The 22,294-nt window shown below is 38.4% G+C and overlaps 1 protein-coding gene across 2 annotated transcripts; it reads left to right on the top strand.

The window, feature by feature from the left end:
- Positions 1 to 1,059: 1,059 nt before the first annotated feature.
- Positions 1,060 to 13,238, top strand: lsr (lipolysis stimulated lipoprotein receptor). Of its 2 annotated transcripts, XM_039619040.1 has the most exons (11): positions 1,060 to 1,297; positions 2,424 to 2,753; positions 4,132 to 4,251; positions 4,544 to 4,600; positions 5,607 to 5,753; positions 6,970 to 7,158; positions 7,373 to 7,426; positions 8,373 to 8,489; positions 9,516 to 9,816; positions 11,933 to 12,383; positions 12,584 to 13,238. In XM_039619040.1, exons 1-11 carry the CDS (start codon positions 1,258 to 1,260, stop codon positions 12,617 to 12,619), a joined length of 1,842 nt encoding a protein of 613 aa, XP_039474974.1. In that variant the 5' UTR covers positions 1,060 to 1,257; the 3' UTR covers positions 12,620 to 13,238. The 2 variants fall into 2 exon arrangements, with proteins under 2 accessions (XP_039474974.1, XP_031601776.1); XM_031745916.2 differs by lacking the exon at positions 4,544 to 4,600 and having other exon boundaries at positions 1,061 to 1,297.
- Positions 13,239 to 22,294: the final 9,056 nt, after the last annotated feature.

Genomic DNA, 22,294 nt, shown 5'->3' with positions numbered 1-22,294 from the left:
TCCATAATAACTGGTTATTTTTCTGTAAATCAGCTTCATACTTATTTGGCTTATTAGACTTCAGCTTTACTTGACAGCAAATAATTATGTTTGAAACACATCTACATATCTGGCCTTAATTAAAAACACATCTGCATATCAAGCTGCATATGGTTCGTGTTCTTTTTCATAACAGACACTGGAACATAATATAATGTGCTCAGTTAATAATCAGAAGAGTTTACATCATGGGAAATCCCTCAGCTGCTGGGGCTTGGAGGATCAGTGCTGCCATTTCACTGTGACATTTGTAGTGTATTTTGTTCCCATACCTATATTTTTGCTTAAAAAACTTTTAATGGACAGTTATATGAAATGTCATTTTTTGTCAGAACGCCGTAAAGACAAACATCTTCAATTTATGGTCTCTTTCAGTTAAACCTGGTAAACCAAATTTTAAGATTCCCACGGTCTGATAAGACTTTAGTCTTATTATATGTATAGAAGCTATCTGATCCACAAGCAAAACCTGGGCTGTGAAAGTGAAGTGTGGAAAAACAGGGAACAATGAAGTCAAGATAAGAGTTGATTAGCCTTCAAAATGAAGTCACTTCTAAGCAGTCACTTCTGACATTTATAGGTCTATTCCCAAGCAGTAAAGTTAAAGTTCTGTACAGTGGTAGTGTAGAAACTAGATTTTTGTTTGTTTGTTTTTCTTTTCATACTATTAAGCTCATTTTAATGTTCTAAATCACATAAAAAAGCGCAGTATCGCCCGTCCCCACGAAATAGGTCACGCTCTCTCTCCCACAACCTGGGTTTAAAATGAACAAACAGTGCTTTCATGTCGTTTATCAGTTTCTAGACTGTACCATCTAGAGGGTAGGTAAAACACGTAGCGTACTTCCTGGTTAAAATGTCACTTTAGCGAACACAACATGGGCAAAGACAAAGAAAAAGCCTTTTTTTGAAAATAAAAACTTGTCCATTTCTCACGACTAGGTTTCTGTAGTGAAATTAATCCGCCGTCAACCGAAAAATTCAGCAACCACCTGTAAAACAACAACTTACACACGCCCCTGTTTTTCGCAACCTGTTGCTCAGCACACACCTGCGGGGCGTTCGGGTCCTCCAAGTCTACAACACACAAAGACGCAAAATGGAGGTGTTACTATCTGTCTGAGGGAAATTACATGTACCTGAATACGTTTTTGTTTGTATATTTTACGAATTAAAAATACTTAAGTCTACCGAGACCGCGAGGAAGCAAAACTAAACATGTTCTGGACGATAATCTTCGTCGCTCTAATGGCGACAGGTAAGTTGGCCTGTATTTGCCAAACAGGGTGGGGGCCGGGGAAACTTTGATATTCAATCTGCCTTTCTAAATACTCTAGCTTTTCCAAAATTATAACTTTTTGTGGGCATTTTTCTTGTACTGATGGCTCGAGGTCTTTTAACGTTTGTGTTTTGGGGGAAAACGTTTTTTTTTTTGTTTTTTTTTTTTTTTTTAAATTAACAACAAGGATTTTGAGACACAACCTGTTGGGACATAAAATTAAAATGGCTCTTTCTTCTCGGTAGTTTTTATACAATGCACTCGCAGACAAACAAAAATAAAATTAAAAAATAGATTAATATGAATAAATCAATTTATGAATTCTATTTTCAAAGTAAAGTTGGAAAAAAATGCGGGTAGAAAAGTTTTTGGTTTTTTTTGTTAAATACACCTTTTGGAAGCCCTGTGGGTTGTTGTTGGTTTTATTTTTAAACTTTAAATATTGGGGAACTGAAACTGATTAAAGTCGAATTGGTATCCAACGCATAGCCTTTGGATAAAATGTTTTACTGAGATGCTCTATGTTGCTAGAGCATAAGGATAACTCATAATTTAGTGCAGTAGAAATGCAGACGAAAGCAGAGGAAATTGAGTAGTTTTTGTATGCTGTTGCATACTTATAAACAAAAACTTCCACTGTAACTCATGTGTGGTGATTTAAGGCTTGTTTAGGGCTGCATCCGGGCTTTACCAGGGCTGTATGTAGTAAAGCTGCTGATTAAGTGCGTGTTGAATTATAATGTCAGTATCACTAACTAGTCAACATCTTCAAGTGTCAAATACTTGGATAAAAAAGTACTTGTTTTTTTAACTAACTGTAACATAGAGTTCAAAACTTCCTTTAATTGTAGTTCTGTGTTATCAGAACTTAGTGTAGTGGTTAGAGCTCATGCAGCCAGACTCATTACAGATGAGGTGACTCATTACATGTACTCTCGGTGATACTAGAAGTGAAGAAATGGTGTTTAGCTTGTGCCACGCCTTAGAGGATGTAGGATGCCTTTTTTTATTTTAAATATCAGAAACATAATGATGATAATCACAGTAATAATATATAATCTGTGTCAATCTTCACTTTCAACTTATATTTTTGTTTTCTTTCTAGAATCCACTATGGGCGTATCAGTTCAATGTCCTACCAAGAGGTATGTCGTCATTCTCTTCCAGCCTGTCACCCTTACTTGTCAGTATCAGACAACGGCCACTCAGCTCCCTATTGTAACGTGGAAGTATAAGTCTTACTGTCGGGACCCGGTTCAGGCTGCACTCAATCCCAGCAGTGCAGACAACATTCTGTCTCAAAACAACCCCAACTATAACCCCATCATTGAGTGTGCAGACAACCAGAGGACAGTGCGAATAGTGGCCTCCAAGCAAGGCACTGCAGTTACCCTCGGCCCTGAGTACCAGGGGCGCAAGATCAGCATAATCGGCAGTAAGTTGGTTAATTAATACACTGAAATCCTATTAAGATATGTAACAGCCTTGGCACGACATGTTAGTACACTGCGAGGGTCTACATTTAATTTTCCTAAAGGGCCACAAGAGAAATTGGGTCTGTTGTGGAAGGCCATACCGATAAGATTTAAAAAGACTGAATTAATATTGAGCAGAATTGAGTTCAGTTTAATGGTGGGGGCCCTTCACAACAGTCCCAGTTTCTCATTTAGACACTTGGGGAAATAAATTGCCTGTCCCTGCAGTAGTTTCACATTACATGAGAGCTATATATGACTTGTTTCTATTATATGTTCTGTTCAGATGTACTTTTCAAACTGAATTTGTATGAGCAAAGAAAGAATACTAATGTAAAGAATCTTACTGTTCTGTAGTCTTAAGTCTTACTATTCAAAGATCTATTTCACTGTTATTTTCAGTACAAGAACGGATGGCATATTTCAGCCGTATTGTTTTTTTTGTTTTTGTTTAATCTGATTTGAAACATGGGTATTTTTGATGGGCTAACTAATTTTTTTCATTAGTTGAACAGTGCTGCTAGGTTGCTGATCTTTTTTTGGATAAATCTCAGGGCAGTGAATTTCTAATAACAATAGAACCATAGCTATACTGTTTATTTGCTGTACATTGATCAGAGTGTTCTGAAGGATGATGGGCAATGATTAGGTGAAAATTCTAGAAAAAAAAATTCACAGTAAGGTGATGGATATTAACAAGAACTGAATTCAGTTCAGTTCAGGTTTATTTATATTGCCCACGAGCAGAACCAAACCAGCTGGCCAGCAGGCAGTCCTGTGCCAAAACCAATTAGGTACTTAGTGATTCCCACTTGTGGGACTAATAAAGGTTATCTTATCTTATCTTATAGCTGGATGCCTGACTTGCTGGGGCCTTCAAAATGAGCATTGGAGTCTGTCTTAAAACTATTCATTGGTTTAAAAAAATGCAAGACGAAATGTTTTTTCTATGGTTTTAATTGATTTGACTGAGTCAGCCCACATACCTCTTGAGGGACAGCTTGAATATTGGTAGTGCATAGTTCATGTACTTGAGGGTCATCTAGGAGACCCACAGTTTTTGAATAACAACTATCGAAAAAAAAAATACTAAAAATGTACTACGTTTTCTACAACAACATTTTCTGTTTTTGTTTGTTTGTTTGTTTTTAAAGTTAGTTTCTCAACACTTGAAGGACCTTCAGTATTGTTCAGTTTATTGGAAAATAAAGTCATATGTCATAGACACCCAGTGCAATGAATACAAATCTAGAATAAGTGAAAATATAACTTGATTAGAGTTGTCAGTACAATTCCATTTTATGCTCTTGTAGTAACTGTAAAAACTGTTACCCACAGATGCAGATCTGAATATTGCACAGACTGCATGGGGAGACAGTGGTGTCTACGTCTGTTCTGTCGTCTCTTCTCAAGATGTTACAGGAAATAGTGAAGACTACACAGAGCTCCTTGTACTCGGTAAGTTTCTTCCATTCATAGCCACCGCATTCAGGTACGGGTATACTCTATGCAGACACTTCTTCCTTTTGCTTTCAATTTCTTTTTCCCCATCCACAATCTTGTGCTTACACATTAGAATATTTGAGAACAAATGCATAAAACCATTGGCGTGACAGATTGTTCAAGTGGCTGAAAGGATAGGAGGGTATTTGTCACAGGCTGAGTTCTTAAAGGGTTTTTAGAGTCACAGGTTGCAGGTAACAAAAGCAGACCACATAAAAATAATTGTGGCTTTATCTTTCTTTCACAGAGAGAAAGTCAAATTCTACTGACCTCCTGCCTGGCATTGACTTACTGGTTATGGAAGGTAGTACAAGCCTCTTGATATAGCTCAGTCACGTTTCAGTCCCACAGTAGAGGCGTATGAAGTATCAGGTTTAACCTTAAAGAACAGGAGGGTAACAGTGAGGTTGGAGTAATGAGTAATTCCTTACAAGAGTACAATTGGCTTGTGTGCTTTTTTAAAAACATAACCACTCTTGACTCATTTTGCTAGAAAAAATTATCTGACAGATGATAAATTCCTTTTAAGGTCACACTCCAGAAGTACCATTACATATAGGAAGGAACTGTGACTCAGTTTGAAAACAGGCTGGTATATGTAAGGGTCAAGCACCATGTTGTGGGTGGAAATATAGGTTTATGCACTGCTCTGCTTTACTTGCTCTTTACTGGCATCCTTAATTATGCTGTTATCTGCCTTTCTTTCTTTCTTTTGTGTGACTCAATTTGCATGTTTGCATATTTAACTTTCAGTGTGAGTACAGGCAGCCTGTTACCAAAGGACATTCAGAACCTCATTCCCTTTTCTGTGTACACAGCCCTATGTTTTTCACACTGCTAACACAGTTTCCATGTTAGTTGATTCATTTCAATATACAGTGTCTTCCTTCTCTGTTGTTTTTTTTTTAATGAGCTGCATGCATAGACTTGTGAACCGGCTTTACCGGTTTAAACCTTTTAAAAGTCACCATGGTAGCCAACATGTGTTGTTTATGTAAATGACAAAAATGGCATGTAAGTCTTATCTTGTGGAACTGTCGCTTCAAGTCACGCACATAAACTGCTTTCTTTTTGACTGTTATTGTTAAGATGCATTTACATATACAGTATAGGTGTTTTCTGTTTTTGATGTAATACACGAATACAGGAAATGTGGACCACTGTAGCTGTAGTTCAGGGCTCACATGAGTTTCATGTGTTTTTTTTTTTTGTTTTTGTTTTTTTTTCTTCTGGACTATGTCAGCAATTGAAGAAGAAATATCAAATCTTAAATCTTGAAATAAATGCATTTAATTGTTGGTCTTTTGCAGACTGGCTCCTGGTTGTTTTGGTGGTCCTTGGCTTCTTTCTGCTGGTCCTCTTGATTGGGATTTGCTGGTGCCAGTGTTGTCCACACACCTGCTGCTGTTATGTCAGTTGCCCCTGCTGCCCGGATCGCTGCTGCTGTCCACGAGCATGTAAGTATCAAACAGAAAAGCCAATACAATTGTGCATAACTTTCTTTAACCACATTTAATTATTACTGTTTAATCTCATTTTAGACTGAAATGTGTCTGTTCCATTGAGTATCAGTACATTTTGAGATCATAATTTTAATTGTACAGTGTACCACTCACTATAGGGAGAGTTCTTGTATGCCAGCTTGCACAAATTTGTGTGTGGGTCTTTTTTGGGGGGGGGGGGGGTATTGGAATTTCCTTCATTGACGTATTGGTCACATTGTTTTAGCAACAGTGATTTTATGTCACTTGGTTTCAGCACACCTGTTTCACACTTTATTACACACAGTTAGATGGTGGGAGGTGGATGAGCATTCAGCTTTAACTTTATTGCAGGAAGCCTGACCCCCAGAGGCTTTATTAATTAAATTTCCATAACAATGTTTAAAATTTAAATATGAACCTAAAGCCAGGAATCAGTTAACTTTAGTTTGGTTTGCCATGGAGACAACCCTGAACAAACTGGAGGGGAAAAATTTTGAGGGTGCCTCCTTGTCAATTTTGCCTGTTAGCAAAAGAAAAAAAAATTAAAAAAGAGAGAAGAAAAGAAAATGACTGTGAGCTTGTTTTGTTGTGGGAGGCTATACTAATAAATCGAACAGAGGAAGCATTTTGACATTGGGCAACTTCTCTTTTAGTTGAGTGCGTGTAATGCTCAGCCAACTACAGCATCATCTTGTTAACATATTTTAAAAGCTTTCTAAAAGCTAACTGGACTTCAGGTACTGAAATACTCAACTGGAAAAGTCATTTTCTTTTCTATTTTTTTTTAAAAAACTTTGACAAGAGTCCTGCTTGGAGCCTCCTTTTAGGGGGCAGTGTTACATCTTACTGTTTCTCCTTCAGCTTAAGGCAATGCATTACTGTTTCAGCCCTCATTTGCATGTGTGTAAGACAGACTGTTTTCCCCTCCAGTGGGCATGGTTTTTAAAGCACTGAGTACACTGACTCAATGGGAAGTTGGGGTATTTCCTAAAAGGGTTAACAGAATACCTCTATTTATTTAATGGAAAGACAGTAAACTATTATCTGTTCTGTTTTAACTGACAGAAAAATCACAAATTTCAAACTGTTAATAATTTTACACTTTATAGTCTCTAGCACTTGATGTTTATACATTTACATCATCTTTCACCGTCATGTTTAAAACCAACTCTGTTCCATTGTCTTGCAGTGTATGAGGCAGGAAAAGCAGTAAAGAAGGGTATGGGGAATCAATATGCTCCCACCCTCTATGCTCCGAGTATGTATGCTCAGCCACCATACATCCAGCCTGGTATGCCTCTACTTCCTGTACCTAATGGGGTTGGATCCCAGCAGCCTCAGAGTGGTTACGGTCATGAATATGATGGTGCTAGCTCAGGTAGGTGATAGAAATTACAAATCTGAAAGTTCACAATGATTACTTTCTGTTGCAGTTTTCATAATGTGTTGTACTTCTGCAGCCATAAGCAGGAAAAGTCAGTTAACTGTTGAATATGAGTTTCATAATAACAACGCAGAGGTTTTTACTTAGTGCAGAGATGAGCTTTGTGGAGTCCTTGTTCAAATTTGCTTTGTTTTTGTTCTCTATGTAGTGGGACACGGCTCCCAGGTACCTTTGCTACGTGAGCAAGACCGAGGGGACAACAGTGAGTAGAGAGAGAGAGAGTGTGTGTGTGTGTGTGTGTGTGTGTGTGTGTGTGTGTGTGTGTGTGTGTGTGTGTGTGTTTTGGAGGGGAGGAATTAACCCACCCACACCCAAACAGGTCTACAGTACACTGCGGTGTGAATGTTTTTTTGTTTATGTGGGTGGGGTATTTTTTTCTTATCAGTATTATCTCTCAGGTTTGAGGAATTCCTTCACTTGACATGGTAAATTATGAATATAAACCAAATTTAAAATGAGAAGATACATTTAGAACCTCACCTAACCTCACCTCACCTAAAACCGATTTTTTGCATTCTTACTCTCATCTTACTTTGATGTGGTTTTGTGTGGTATGTTTACATAAGTAGTCGGATTCAACCCACAATGTATGTGTATTTGAAATTAAACTGTATTTTTGTGACTTATTTTATGATACAGCTGCTTAGTCTATTCAAATTTTTTTTGATAGAGGTGGATATTTTTGCATTAGTGAATTTTATCTAATGCAAATAATTTTTTTTTTTTTCCATGCGCTAAGAGCAGAATTGTGCTGTCAAAGCTGAGATTTACTCTAATGTTGCAATACTGACAAAATTATAAAGATTTTATAGTTCTTTTAGTTCCCCTAATAGCATCGTGCTGACTCTGGTTGTTTCTTCACCCAGAAAAAAAAAATCAAAAAACTATTTACACTTTAAAAAAAAAAAGTTTTGTAAACAAAACATCTTTGTTGATTATGCTCTTAATCAAATCTCAATAATTTACAGCTTCTTATAAACAAAGCAGCGCATATGGAAAAAAAAAAGCAATGTATGACAAGCCTGTGCAATAAAGGGATTTCAACTTATCACAAATAAGAAAGCCTTCTTTGATGGTTTTCATAAGAGTACGCAAATATTGAAAGAAGCTGAAGTCATTCACTATATTTGAACTTCTCCTCACTTCAGCTCGCAGTGGTTTTCGAATCCAGGTGGACCCTGACGGGAACGCAACGCGTGCCATTTACTATATGGAGAGGGAGCTTGCCAATATGGATCCATCCAGACCTGGCAACTATCAGCGCTGTGAGTAACTGATTGCTTCCTGCTATTCCTGTGTGGCAGACCAATGTTTGTAGAAATAAATTAACTTATCGTCACGGGTGTAAAATTATTTAAGTGCTGCTTGTGTCTATTTTGCATTTCCTCAAAGTTGTATATCAGATTCTATATTGGATTCTGTGGCTGGAAGTCCTATATACATTGATTGGTTTAAGTACAGTAATCTTTATATAACAGGGATGATATATATTAATACATGAATCATAAAAATAAAAGTAGCTGCAGATAAAATTCTTAACTTTGGTTTTCGTCCTCACAATTTTGTTAAATAATACAATAGATGATGATCATTAAAGCCAGTAATCGATAACATGATTCAACTGAAAGTCAGATAAATGTAAACGCTAAATTAACTCCAAGATTTTCTGTCTGACATGAGTCTGACAGAATTAAGCCAAATGGTAAATATTCATTGTTTTTTGTTTTTTTAATTAATTAAAACACTAATAGTTCTGCTCTAAACTGACATAGCTGCCTATCTAATAGTTTTTGGGGGTTTTTGTGGACCAATAATATATAATGGTTGTATAATTTAAGAAGACCATTGTCTCTCTTCCTGTTACAAAGACAAAGAAAGATATAGGAATATATATAGGTATGTAAAATATGTCATCAACACTCATCAAGATTTTTGCTTCGTTAGAACTGACAGAGAGAGACTTATCGTCTTACTCTGGAATTGTGGTTGTGATGGGGAAAAACCAGTATGTGATGTCATGTGTTTCACGTTTCATTTGTCATTACCACTTTCTGCACTTGTGGTTTGTAGCTGTTAAATGTTACCCAGAACAAAAATCTGTTACAGGAACAAATTTCAACATTTACTGCATTTAGTAATACAAAATAAAATTACATAAATTACAACAATTGTTACTGATTGTGGCCCATTGATAGCTGCAGAGCTTTCATGTTGTTACTTTTCTGACCCTTCTACTAAACTCAATTTTATTTCCTCTGACCTGCATTTCTTTTTCAATTTTCCTGTCTCAGTGGACAACATGACTGAAGTCAGTTCCTTGCACGACAGTAGTGGATCTGAGCCTCGAAGCCGTGGAGGTCGTTCCCAGCCGCCGCATCTCCCCACAGTGTATGACCGTGATGAAGCTATGAGCACCATCAGCAGCGTTTCCCAGCAAGGCCGCCGCCGTGATGACTACCCGGAGCAAAGAGGAGGTTACATGGAGAACCGCGTACGTTCCCGCTCGATGGACAATCTTGACGATATTGGACGGCGATACCCCAGAGACGACTACCCACCACAACGCCGCCCAGATTCCAGAGGTGGAAGAGGGTGAGTGTTAGTTTCTTGAGTAACCTCCTTGTTACCATCATCGCATCATTTAGCAGAGTTTTGTTTCAGCATAATCTGTACCATGTGCAGCATCATTGAAGTTTCACAGTAATTATCTTAGTATAAAGATGAACCATGTACATACAGCTCTCATTACAGGATCATTTATTTACCGTTTTAAAGTAAAGAGAGACATGTGGAAATTGTTTAACTGAAATGTTCACCCACACATAGTATCAGTTCAACCGCAACCTTTCAGTATCACAATGTTATCAATTTATCAAACATATATATAAGAATAAATTAGATATCTTGGCACAGAAATTCTAGCAGGTCTTATGTCATTTTTGTTCAAACAACCAACTATGTCTTCCTAGTTAAGCCTTGGCTCAAGGTAATTTCCACATGTGTTTGATCAGAGTGAAGGGAATTGTAAACTAATTTAGCCTGATGACAAAGTGCAGCTGACAAATTTGCCCTAGTTTTTTTTTTTTTTTTTTTTTTTTTTTTTTTTTTTTGCGGTTTACATCTTCGGTGATGCATGTACTTTCCACACAAGCTCACTAAAGAAAGGATCCATATTAGCATATCACACCATTTACTTTTCGTCATCGGCTTGATGTTTGAAGATGTGTGCAGCAAGTCATTTAGTAAAGTTTCACAGAGATTTCAGACATCACTGTTAGTCATAAGCTCAAAATTTATTTCTTTGTCGTTTTCTCAACACCTTCAACGCACTAATTGTTCTTGGGCCTTGGTACCCAATCTCGAACTTGATGTCCTGCCCCCCCCCAGCATTTGTGTTGTACCTCATCAATCTCTAGTTGTGATATCAGTTGCCTCTTCCAGATGTTGCAGCACTGAGCTTCTAGTTGTTTCACAGTTAGTCTAAATGTCGGGTATCAAAGAGTCCATAATTCCCACATCTTCTTCATGTAACCTCTTCTGCTGGGATTGTGTAGTAGCACTCCGACAGCTCTGTGGTCTGCGCCCTTGTACCTTCATCCTTCTTTGTTCTTTGAGATGTAATGCATATATTTCATATTGAAGCTGATATTTAAATAAACACCTAAATTCATTTCATATATGAGAGATGTGAAGGGGTCTGGAGAAGGCATGGAGGACATTATGCTGTCTGTAACATGATTTGGTATGATGGTGGTGGCTCAGTGATGGTCAGGGGAGGCATATTCATGGAGGAATGCACAGAGCTTTACAGGCAAGGCAACTCCCATTAGGTATCGGGATGAAATCCTTGGACCCACTGGCAGACCCTACACTTGTGCAGTTGGTCAGGGTTCCTCCTGGTGTATAACAATACTGGCCTCATGTGGTGAACGTCTGTAGGTCAGGCAAGTGTGGAGCCAGGCAATGGTATCAATTACTTCATTGTCCAGCCAGGCAATGGTATCAATTACAATGAAGTAATTGATACCATTGCCTGGCTCCACACTTGCCTGACTAAAATCAAACATCATCGTCCTCAACATCTCAGTGACATTATGTTTCAATCCATTTGACGCCACCATTTTGCACGCCAGACTGTCCAGGAGCTCAGTGATGCCCTGGTCCAGATCTGGGAGGAGATCCCCCAGGACACGATCAGTCTCACTAGAAGTATGCCCTGAAATTCTCAGGCATACATACAAGCACATGGGGACCATACAAACTACTGAGTACCATTTTATGTTGCTGCAATGAAATTTCAACAAAATGGACAAACAAAACTTTTTTGGGGTGTCTTTGAATTCAACCCTCTGTAGGTTGATAATCGTCATTTCCATCAAACGATGTGGTTGGTATCGTTTCACTCCTAGCACACTATCCAGTCTAGTATGTATACCCAGTTCCATATACAGATCTAAAGTGTTCCTTTAGTTTTTTTTTTTTTGAGCAAAGAAGATATTTATATGTAATGTTGATAAGACATACGGACATTTGGGAACCATAACCTCCATCCCATGTGGAGTCTCAGTATCGTGAGTAGTTAACCTGTTACCAATTACAGATGCAATGTTTGGTTGTAAACACCACCTGAACTTTAAAGTGAGACTGGGAACACGAAGTAGCTGAAAACAGTTCAGCAAATTCAATGTGCTGTTTTGTGTTTCTTTAGCTCTGATGATGGGTGGAGCAGCAGCGCCCGGAGTGGGTACGATCGTGACTATGATGACCGCAGACGTCGTGACTACTCCCCTGATCGCCGGAGAGGAGAGGGTGGAGCCTACGGGGATCTTCCAGGACGGCGCAGCCACAGTCGTGATGATATAATGGATCTGGAGAGGGATCGACGCTATGCTGGTGGTGCAAGGGGCGGGCGCGAGGATTACGATGACAGTTTTCTACGAGAAGCCATGGAGAGGAAGAGGATGGGCGAGCAGCAGAGGGCGCGGAGCCGGGAGCGATTGGACAGCGAGAGCGACCGCTCAGATCGGGGGAGGGGGGCACGCGGGCCACCTCCACTACCTTTGAACCCACCCTCTGGAAACCCTGGCCGGCATGATGACTACCCGCCTCCACCACCACCGCCTTACAGTGACGATGAAAAGAAAAGCAACCTCCGCAAGGTGAGTCAGAGAAGTTGAGGTTGCTGTAAGTGTAATGGTTTGATGATAATCTGTGTTCTTACTTCTTATGAAAAGGCCAAAGCCAATACTGAAATTACTCTATTAATAAATCTTCAGTGCCAATGACACATTGCTTGTTTTTGATCAGGAGAGTCTGTTTTAGTTTATCGGGTGAGTTAATGAGTTTTCTTGTTTTGCAGAATGGAGCTGTAAGTCGAGAGAGTCTGGTTGTGTGAAATCAAAACCTAAAGAGAACAACCAAGTACAACAAGGATGCAGCATTGATCTTTAAAAAAACACGAGAGCGACTGTAAATATTCAACACACTGCAAATTTGTTATGTTGATTTAAAAATGTCATAATTATTCCTAAATGTGATTGTATGCTTTTCTAACATGGAAGAGGTTTGCCTTTTCATGTACAAAATATTTTGGCTGCCACAAGTGCCTTACAGTGTACATAATTTTATTTTTAGATAGTTAAAAATATCTCATCTCAACAATTAAACATATTCAGAAGTTTTATATAGTTTCATTTAGCTGATGCAGGTATTAATGCAGTTTTATGGATGTCTGTTGTTTTTGCATTTGTGAAAAGTAAAATGACTTTTTTTATATGAATCTATGTACATTTAAAGGAATTTGTCTAGCTTTTTTGTTATTTGTCGTATTATTGTGTTCACTCGTTTTAGATTCCTCTTGGAACAAAATACTCCAGAGACTTTCTAACACTAAATTGCAATTGTAACCTTCAGTATGTTGTACATATCCATCCGGAAAAACATCCTGAAACTGCAAATATTCATTTTGATGTGCTGAAATCTAATTTTACAATAAAGATCTTCTTGCCAGGCCACATTGTTTGAGCTGAAAGTATTTCACCACTAGATGCCACCATCTTGTTAGTATGCTGCAGCAGTGGTGCTGTTTTAATGCAGCATTTTCTGTCCAGCAATTATTAGTTCCTATTAGATTTAGAAATGTTAAGACTTTGATCAACCTTGCTTGTTGTTCAATAAGATATGATCAAATCCAGATTATTATTTATTTGTACCATTGTGAACTAAGTACTGGATAAGTATTTTTGTTTCTTCCTCTTTTAAAAGAAGAAATGTTAAAAAATATCTTCTTTGTCATTGTATTTGTTACAATATATTGGTACAAACAGAAGCAAAGGTACAGTGAAAACGAAACCATCATTTTCTTTTTTTAAGGAAAAATCTCTGATATATAGAAAACGTGATTTAAGATCATACCGGTGTGAGGGACCATTCTATTCAAAGATCACAAATCAGTGTTGAATAATAATTCAATTTAGTCACTGCCTGCTTGACTGTCTCAACATAATTGAAATGTAGACTTAATAAAGATAGGATTTATTTCAGAGGTGTTGCGTCATCTTTCAGATATGGTATTATTTCAGTTGCCAGCGGCTCCTCTGACGGTTGCTAAATATAAGTAAGAATGTCTGACTTGTAGGGGCATAGGTTTAACATAATAAAAGTGTCAAGTTTCAGTGGTCAGCTCTTAAAGTGACGCAACCTGACTTTTTTTGTATAAGCCACTCTGCAGTCTTTGTCTCCTTCACCTAAAAAAAAAAATTTCACTACGAGTAAAAGGTAAGAAGACCGAACCAACTTTTATGTCAGATCACCTGAATAGATTCTATAAAATAATCTCCCTGTTCTACAGGTTTCTGGATTTCTGCCACTTTGTGTTTGTCCCTGCTTCATGGGTGATGTATCCTCCTCACACTACGTCCTCCTAGCTGTTCAGCAACACTGAGGTTCCTTAAGGGTGTTTACAGTGGCCAAGGTTTGTGCAAATGATCCTCCTTTGATCACGCAGTGTCAGATGTCAGAGTGGTTATGTGCTTGCGGCAAGAATTCATGTTGAAATCTTTGTTGCCATATTTGGTCTCTTATCACTTAATGAGAAAATCTAATTCTGACAAGTAAACAATCCGTCACTCTGAATGAGAAGTGTTTTGATGCAAGTTTTGCCGAGCCTTCCAACTTGGTGCTAAAGTTAGAGAAGATCCAAAGTGTCTATGTGTAAGGTTTGTGGTGCTTTTGCTTTTTGCTTGTCTTTTTTCCCCAATTATTAGCTCTCTGTGACTGCATTATCAGTGACTCAGCTGCTGCATTTTCTACAGATTTGGTAATTTAAAAGTATTTTAAAACAGTGAGAATACCTAATGTGTGACTGAGAGGGAGGCAGGGGGAATGGTGAAGATGCCAGTTACTAAAGCCAATGCACAGTGAATAGAGGTGAAGATGTGAGTGCAGGTAAGGTAGAGGGGGTTGAGGGCAGTGTCAGAGTTAAGGATGCAAAGATTTTCAGTGGGCGTGACCTTAATAGGCAGGGTGAGAAATGAGTGTGTCAGAGAGACAGCTCAGGTGGAGTGTTTTTGAGAGATAGTTAAGAAAGCAGGTGGTAGGGATAGAATAAGATGGATAATCTGCTGTGGGGACCCCCACATAGCTGAAAGAGGAAGTGCACATTCTAACGTGAAGGTGTTTTTTTTGTTGTTGCTTTTAACTCGGTGAGGGAATCTTAAATCCAGAGAAAATCATGAATTACAGTTTTAAGGTAAGATCCTTTTCAGTGAACTCTTCTGACACAATTGAGACTGCTTGCCTCAAGCAGCTAATTGAGTAATACGAAGTAATTTATAGAAAAAATATATATATATGTAAAATTGTAAAGTTTTTCATTCAATATAATAAACATCCTCACTTTTCAGACTTTTTAATTATCTGCATAAACCATATTCAAACATCTGCCACCATTGCTTTAATCAGGATACACAAAACAGAACTACTTAAACTGCAAACCATATTACAGTTGTTATGCTACTCATGGTTTCTTTTCAATACTGAGATCCAGCTTTGAGAAAACCAGTTACATGCACAGTAATCTCAAGAGAAGCAGTTCAAGTTCATCAGATGGAGCCCCTGCATATTAGTAAAAGCACGCAATATAAATGTGTGTTAACTTGTTTATTTAAGAACTGTGACAAAGATAGGTACAATGGAGGAAAGAAAAGAACAAAACATAAATTTGCTTACCAGGAAAACAAAACTTGTGTATACATATTACAACCCACAAGAAACAACATGTGGGCTGATTTATTGGTCAAGATGTAATTCCTATGCAGAAAGCGCACACCTTACTTTGACTTTTCTTCTTTCTTTTTAGGTCTTAGTGCATTGTAACATGTGCAACTTTACATGTTTTAAATTCTCTTGATATTCTTTCTCATAACTATGAAAAAGTGAGTGTTCTGTAGCCTGTTTTGCATGTTTTTCATGCTCTGCCTGTGTTCTGTATCTCCAGAGGTCTTCCAGAGGCAGTTGGCTGGCATTTTTGTCAAAATCCAATAAGCAGAATATTCATATTACACCCACATCAGGCACACTTGACATGGCAGTAACAAATGATGCTAATGTGCATTGTTTGTATTATGTACAAAATGCTGTGGTGGACAAAAACTCTGAATTGTAATTTCCATTTATACCACTTCACTACCAGTTTAGTAATTTTTGTTACACTGGACACCTCGGACACATCATTCAGTAAATATCTGCTCTTTATGAGTCCTGATAGAGGATCAAAGGCAAAGACAGTAGCAATCATCTGTGCTACACATCTGAGACAACTCCTATAAATTAAATAAGGCTTAGCTGGCTGGTTTGTGAATATTCGTGAATACAGTTGCAGTACAGTTACAATCATTTAGTTACTTTGTAAGTTTTTGTTGTTTTTTGTTGTTCCCTTGGTAATAACTACATTTTACTTTACTTGTCACAGTCTTTTGCAGCATCATAACTGGAAGGGAAGCAGGGGTCCCACTGTTGATAGGACAACACAGTTTGTAGAGCAACTTTTTGTTCACTTACTGTTTCGACGATGCTTTCTGCTCACATAATTTTCTTGAGCTGTGAGGGATTATCACTGACACTTTGGATGTGAAGGACACTCCTATCACAGTGGCTTAGACAACTTGACTCAGTGGTTGGCCTGTTCGCAACCTATCTGATAGTTTGACCAATCCTGTTTTATGCTCTGGTGACCGTAATGTTGGTGATTTTGCCATATTACCATATCTTAGGAAATCTATTTCAGTGGCTACAGTGTTGTCATAACGATAGAAATGGCAGCCAAATTGTAAAAAATGAAAACTGAAAAAACAGAAACAATCTTAAATTAAATAAAATAATCCTCAGCTGGCCTCCCAATCACAGTTTTTCTATGCCAAAGATCCAATCTGCTGACAGAGAGAGCGAAAGAGAGGAGGGAGGAGAGAGAGCAGTGGAGAAAGCAAATGTTGGAGAGAGACGAGTCTCCTCAGTGGCGTCTGATCAGCTGATAAGGTAAGAGCTCTGCTGTTCTCTGATCTACAATTGTGAGCAATCAGATTAGGTTTTTCCACTATGTGATTACTCTCTTAGTCTTATATCATATGGATTTAAAATTCTTACTTTAAAGACTTGGCTTTGCAACAGAATACCAGACAGTGAACTACTGTGGCAACTCTGAAAGGATATGTGTACGTTATAGCAGTGCTGTGTATTTGATTGCATGTTATAATTATTGCATTATACTTAAAGGTGACCCTGTCACATTTTAGCAGGTTATCTATTTACATCTAATCATGATACACAGGAAAAAACTAACTGGTGATATGTTCTGTTTGATATCCGTGCATTGTGTATTTCAAGTAGTTTGACCAAAAGATAAAACAAAAAAATAAACCTATGTTCTTAACAAATTATCATCTAATTATCATTTAATGTTCAATGTTTTTTTAACGTTGAAGCCATGCTGTCCTTTTGCCTTTCAGTCATTTAAACACTGTTTTAACTATCTGTAGCGTCAAGTCAGTAGACAAATCCCGTTTAGGTGATTTCAACAGAACACAGATCCAAAAACAAACTTCAAACAAACAGTGACAGGTCACAGGTTACTATTTCTCTTTTTTTAATCAAAGTAGCTGTTAATATTATGTCCAGTTTGAAAAAGTTAAAATGTTTTTAAAGGTTTGATTTCCTAACGACGGCCTGCATCAACACAAACGTCAAACATGTTACAAATCCAAAGCCCCTCCATGACAGTTGGAGCACAAAAATGGAACTTAGACCAAATTTGAGATTAGGTGGACATTTGGGAATAAAAATCCCTTGCAACACAAAACACAACATGTTGCAGCTCTGTATCCAACCTCCTAAATAGGGTCAATATCCCTTTGAGAATTTTTCATTTTCATTCTCACTGATACTGGCAAAATTGGCATTAATACCAAACCATTTACTTCTACTAGGAAATAAATGACAAGTTAAATTTGTGAGTTTCACCATCCTTCTGACCAAGACTTTTTTTCTCTTCGGACATTAACTTTGAGATTAAAATTCTTTTCTGTTCATACAAATGAGAGGAAACTCAGTGCTTAAATGCCTGAGCAGCTGGTACACTTTGTTTAAGCAATGCCGGTTTTAAATTTAAATGCATTAATACCAGATATAAAACAACTTAGGTGAACATCTGCTAAGTGTAATAACAGAAACTCGAAATCATCTCGTTTCACTGATTCTTCATCTATTTGCAAATGGTAGCTATCTGCTTCTGTCCAGTGAAGCGAAGAGAGACACAATGGATCCATTCTCAGAGGCTTATTCGGTTACTAGTCTCTGTCCAGTACAATCCCAGCCCACACACCCCTTCTCTATCCCTCTCTTACCATGACACCCTCAATAGTTACACTAGAATGCTGTAAAACTATGTCTTTGTGTGTTTGCATTATGTAGATTCTGGTGTTTTTTACTCTTAATATTGCTAAAGAGTTAGAGCATGTGTGGATTAGAAGTTTTGGCAGTAACATTGTTCACAAAAAGTGACTCAATTTTTGGTTGCACACCTACTTTTAGTCCCAAACTAAACAAACGAGCCCAATCTTGAGCTGCTTCTCTATGAAATCTCTAGCTAAGAATAACATTTTAAAACCTTTAACATGCAGGTGTTTAGTTTCTATGGCTCAGGCTGAAGGTGGCAGAGCCTTTCAATTCTAATAAGAGTAATAAATGTTTGACATGTCCAGACTCAAGAAGTGTAACAGTAGAGTGAAGTGCATCTGTGCACACTTACAAAGCCCAGATAAGAAGTCCAATTAACCAAACCAATCATAATCGCCTGTGTGGTTTAAACATGGGTGTACAGGGCTTTTTTATTAGTTCATTAAACAAGATGGGAAATCAAAGAGAACAAACCAGTTGTTGGAGGGAGATTAAAACCATTATCAAACATTTACAAGTTAACTTGTTAAAGGAAAAAAGAATTCTGCACCATTTGTTGGGTGGCGTTTGTGAAACAGGCTCCAGGATTACAAAAGCCAGAGTTTGCTTGAAATAAACTAGTTCCCATGACACGTAGTCTCGCCATGTCTGAAATGTAAAAGTGCTCATAGCTGAGCAGTCACAGCTGAATGGAAGGTGAAATGGCAGACGTCCTTGAGACAAGAGACGGTAATCTTTCAAATGGAGATGAGCTTTCATACTTTCAGACAGCCTTTCTGCAAAGCCACTCTTGGCCTGCATTTGTTCATGCAAAAAGTAATCAGAATCATTTCATAAAAAGGTTTCAGAAAAGTTCAATTCCTGCCTCCGCACGTGGCCGAGTGCTGCATGCACCATGTGTGGATGTCTGACCTCATTTGAAATGTTCACACCTCGACAACAAAGCTTTTGCTCCTGAGATGGGGACAATCATTATTTTCAATGCCTCGAGATAGTACTTGTCCAGAAATCCTAAATTTCATCATTTTCATTTGGGGAAAAAAACTGTTAAGGAATGAATAAAATTATAATAAGATTGGAATGCAGCTTTTGACACTTTTATTTCGAAACCATCAGTTTTTGTGTATTTTCAGCCCGGGTTGTGGCAAGTCAAACTCGCTGAAAGGCACAAGAATTACAACCAAGAGAGAACAGTCGAACAAGAGACAGAGACAAATGAGCGAGGGCAGAGAAAAGGGGATTGTTGTGATTAAAAGACAATTATCTGTGCACATCGACTTCCCAGTGTTGTGCGGTGTCAGGCTCGAGCTGAGCTTGTTCTGTCCCAGAAGGCTTTGGGAGACAATGGCTACTGTGTTAGGGGGAGGGAGGAGGTTTGTTTGCAAGTCTTGGGGTTTCATGACACGGTTACAGCACCATGCAACTGTCTAAACACTCATAATTCCACATAGGCTTAATAATGTTTTTTCTTTAATAGTAACAGCAGGAAAGGAGCAGTTGGCAGTTTTATAGGTCAGCTAGCATCACCATGCAGGTGTGCTTTCTAACTTGAAGCAACTTAAAGCAAGTTAACAGAAATATGGTGAATTGACTTTGGACAAAATTCAAGCAGCAATAAAATGCTAATGTCACAATTTAGTTACCCAGACTGTCTTTATATTGCTGTTGCTTGTTATGTGTGAGGGTGGCTGAAAAGTTGCAAAGCAGACCTATTGCACAGACTGCACAGGTAGAAAGGACAATGAATTCGTTCAAAAACCACTTCACAGTGACCTCAGATCACTGTGTGGCCCTTCTAAAGGATATAGAGGAGGAGTCTGCTGTGTCCTTACTCACAAAGGCAGTGGAGATGGTTCTCACACACAAGTCATCAGCGTCAGCTTTATGGTAAGATGTAGGAGAAAAAAGCCAAGTTCAATAATTCTAGGGAAAATCAACCATACTTTAAACAACTTAGACAGTTCCTGAAGTTATGATGTCATAATTACTGTTTAATTGGGCCTAGTGCTAATTTCATGCCATATCAGGAGCATTGTAATTCCCAGTTTCCAACTTCTTAAGTCTCTTTTTTTATTAATAATAATGTATACTTTATTGATCCCCGTGGGGAAATTGAACCCATTCACTCAATGAAGCAGTAGGCAGCCACCAATCTAGCACCCACTATCTTTGACTCCATATATTCATTTTTGGACTTCATAGTTCAAAATAATCAGTGGATTTCTTATACCCCCCCCAAGCACAGCCCCGTAGGTCACAGCCCTTAGCTCGTTTCTAGCTCAGTTTTTTCTGATTGGCCGCCAACCAGCCACTCAAGCAAAAGGTTTGAACATCGAGTGGGTGGGGCTTCTATACGTATAGCCAGCTGTGTGTGAAGACCATATTAGGGGTATCGGCGATTGCTGACATCATATGAATGTAATAGTAGAAAAAAAACACTGTCTAAAACAGAGCCTGAATCCGTAGCTTTTACCTCATAGGGATTTATTGTACATTCACTGATATTAGTGTTTGAAGCTTTGGCTCTGTTATAAAGGAACACACACTATTCTAAGTGTATTGTTATTTATTCATGTGGTAAAGCATTCTTTATTTTTTCTAGCCTCTGACTGCTAGCGTTATTTTAGGTTTTTAGTCTCCATCAATGACAGGCTTTGAATGAGCCTCATAGGATTCCTTTCTCTTTTCACTCATAGCCCTCTTATTCAGCCTCCCTCCCAAACTCATTTCCTGCCTTGTGCTATACTGACATCCAAAAAGAAGTGGATCGCCTCTCCATCAATCTAAAATGATCAAATATGCTCAGTTCCATCCAGCCTAAACCAAGTCATCATGTTGGACAGAAAGGCCTTGGAGCTCAAAGTCTCACCCGTATTTGTTGGGGTGAGGTGGAACAGAGTGGCCCTTTGTGGCCCCATGTGTATTTATGAATGGCTGAGCCTTGGGGCAAAGCTTGGGAACAATGCTGCTACACTGAAGGACTCATTTTGAGATGGGCGGGGGGTGGGGGGTGTTGTTGGTGATGATGGTTGTGATGGTGGTGGTGGGCAGAGCACTTTATTCCCCACTGTTGGGGCTTGGTACAGAGGGTGGCGAGAGGTCTTAGTGGTGTGATGCTTTGCATGTGAGTGTGGCTGCTGAAGCTGCTCATACAGGAGCTATTGAACGTTTGGAGGTCGACTGTGGTCACCTACACAGGTGAGGAGCAGTTTTTATTTGTGATTTTTATCCTCTTTTGAGGTTTTTATCTTTTCCTGAGAGAAAAAGCAACAGGATGCAGATTTCTTCACATGGGGATTGAATTTTATTTAATCAGTCCATCAATTTGATTTTAACAATTTTGTTTTTTAAGGTCAAACACTTACGGACACGGTGAGTGAGCGCTTGCTTGCGTGAGCGTTCATAAATGATGTGATGAGTGACCGAGGGTGTGAAAAAAGTGAGATGAGCTGTGTGAATCACAAGTTAGACCAAGTTAGGTAATGAGTAAGTGTGTGTCTATGCATGTGTACACCTCTGTGAGCGCTTGCGTGATTGAACGTGTTTGTGATGATGTGTAAGCGTGCATGGATGAGTGAGTGTGTGTGTTTTGAACATTAGCGGGGGATGCTAAAAGCCCAGCCAATTATTACTGGACAGATTTTACTGCCTGTGCCATTAGCACTGAGCTGTTCCTGCAAATGCCACAACATATTACCGTGTCTAATCAGACATGTGATGCCAGGTAGAAGATTCTTCTATTACACACCAAGCAAAACATTTTTACAAGTCATTTAACAGTAGTTTGGATGTATGTGGTTTCTGTAATGAGACTGCGAGGAGCTGGAGTGATTCCTTGAATCTCAAAGAGGATGTTTTTTTTTAAAGAGAAAAGTGGAAACAATCATGTTTAACCAAATGTGTTTCTCATATAATTCAGAGTGCTGCTTCAGGAGCAGGAGTTGAGGAGAGCATAATGTTGGTTAATCATATACCAATTAGTGAATTTTAAAGAAGATCGCAGAGCCACAAAGAGATATTAATTGATGCTAAATCACATCAGCTGACGAGAAACATTTGAATTTCTCACCTTAAACTTTGTGACACCTCTAGGTGTAATGGATATGTGAAGCAAGTTTTG

The sequence above is a fragment of the Oreochromis aureus genome, linkage group 11 (assembly GCF_013358895.1).
Source record: "Oreochromis aureus strain Israel breed Guangdong linkage group 11, ZZ_aureus, whole genome shotgun sequence".
Lineage (NCBI taxonomy): Eukaryota > Metazoa > Chordata > Actinopteri > Cichliformes > Cichlidae > Oreochromis > Oreochromis aureus.
This window is presented reverse-complemented; position numbering and strand designations above follow the sequence as displayed.

What these genes read in the sequence shown, in the direction of transcription:
- lsr (XM_039619040.1), top strand. Translation starts at nt 1,258, where the DNA reads ATGTTCTGGACGATAATCTTCGTCGCTCTAATGGCGACAG. An exon ending in CTGCTGCTGTCCACGAGCAT is followed by an intron (nt 5,754 to 6,969) that starts GTAAGTATCAAA and finishes ATTGTCTTGCAG; the next exon opens with TGTATGAGGCAGGAAAAGCA. An exon ending in ACCTGGCAACTATCAGCGCT is followed by an intron (nt 8,490 to 9,515) that starts GTGAGTAACTGA and finishes TTCCTGTCTCAG; the next exon opens with TGGACAACATGACTGAAGTC.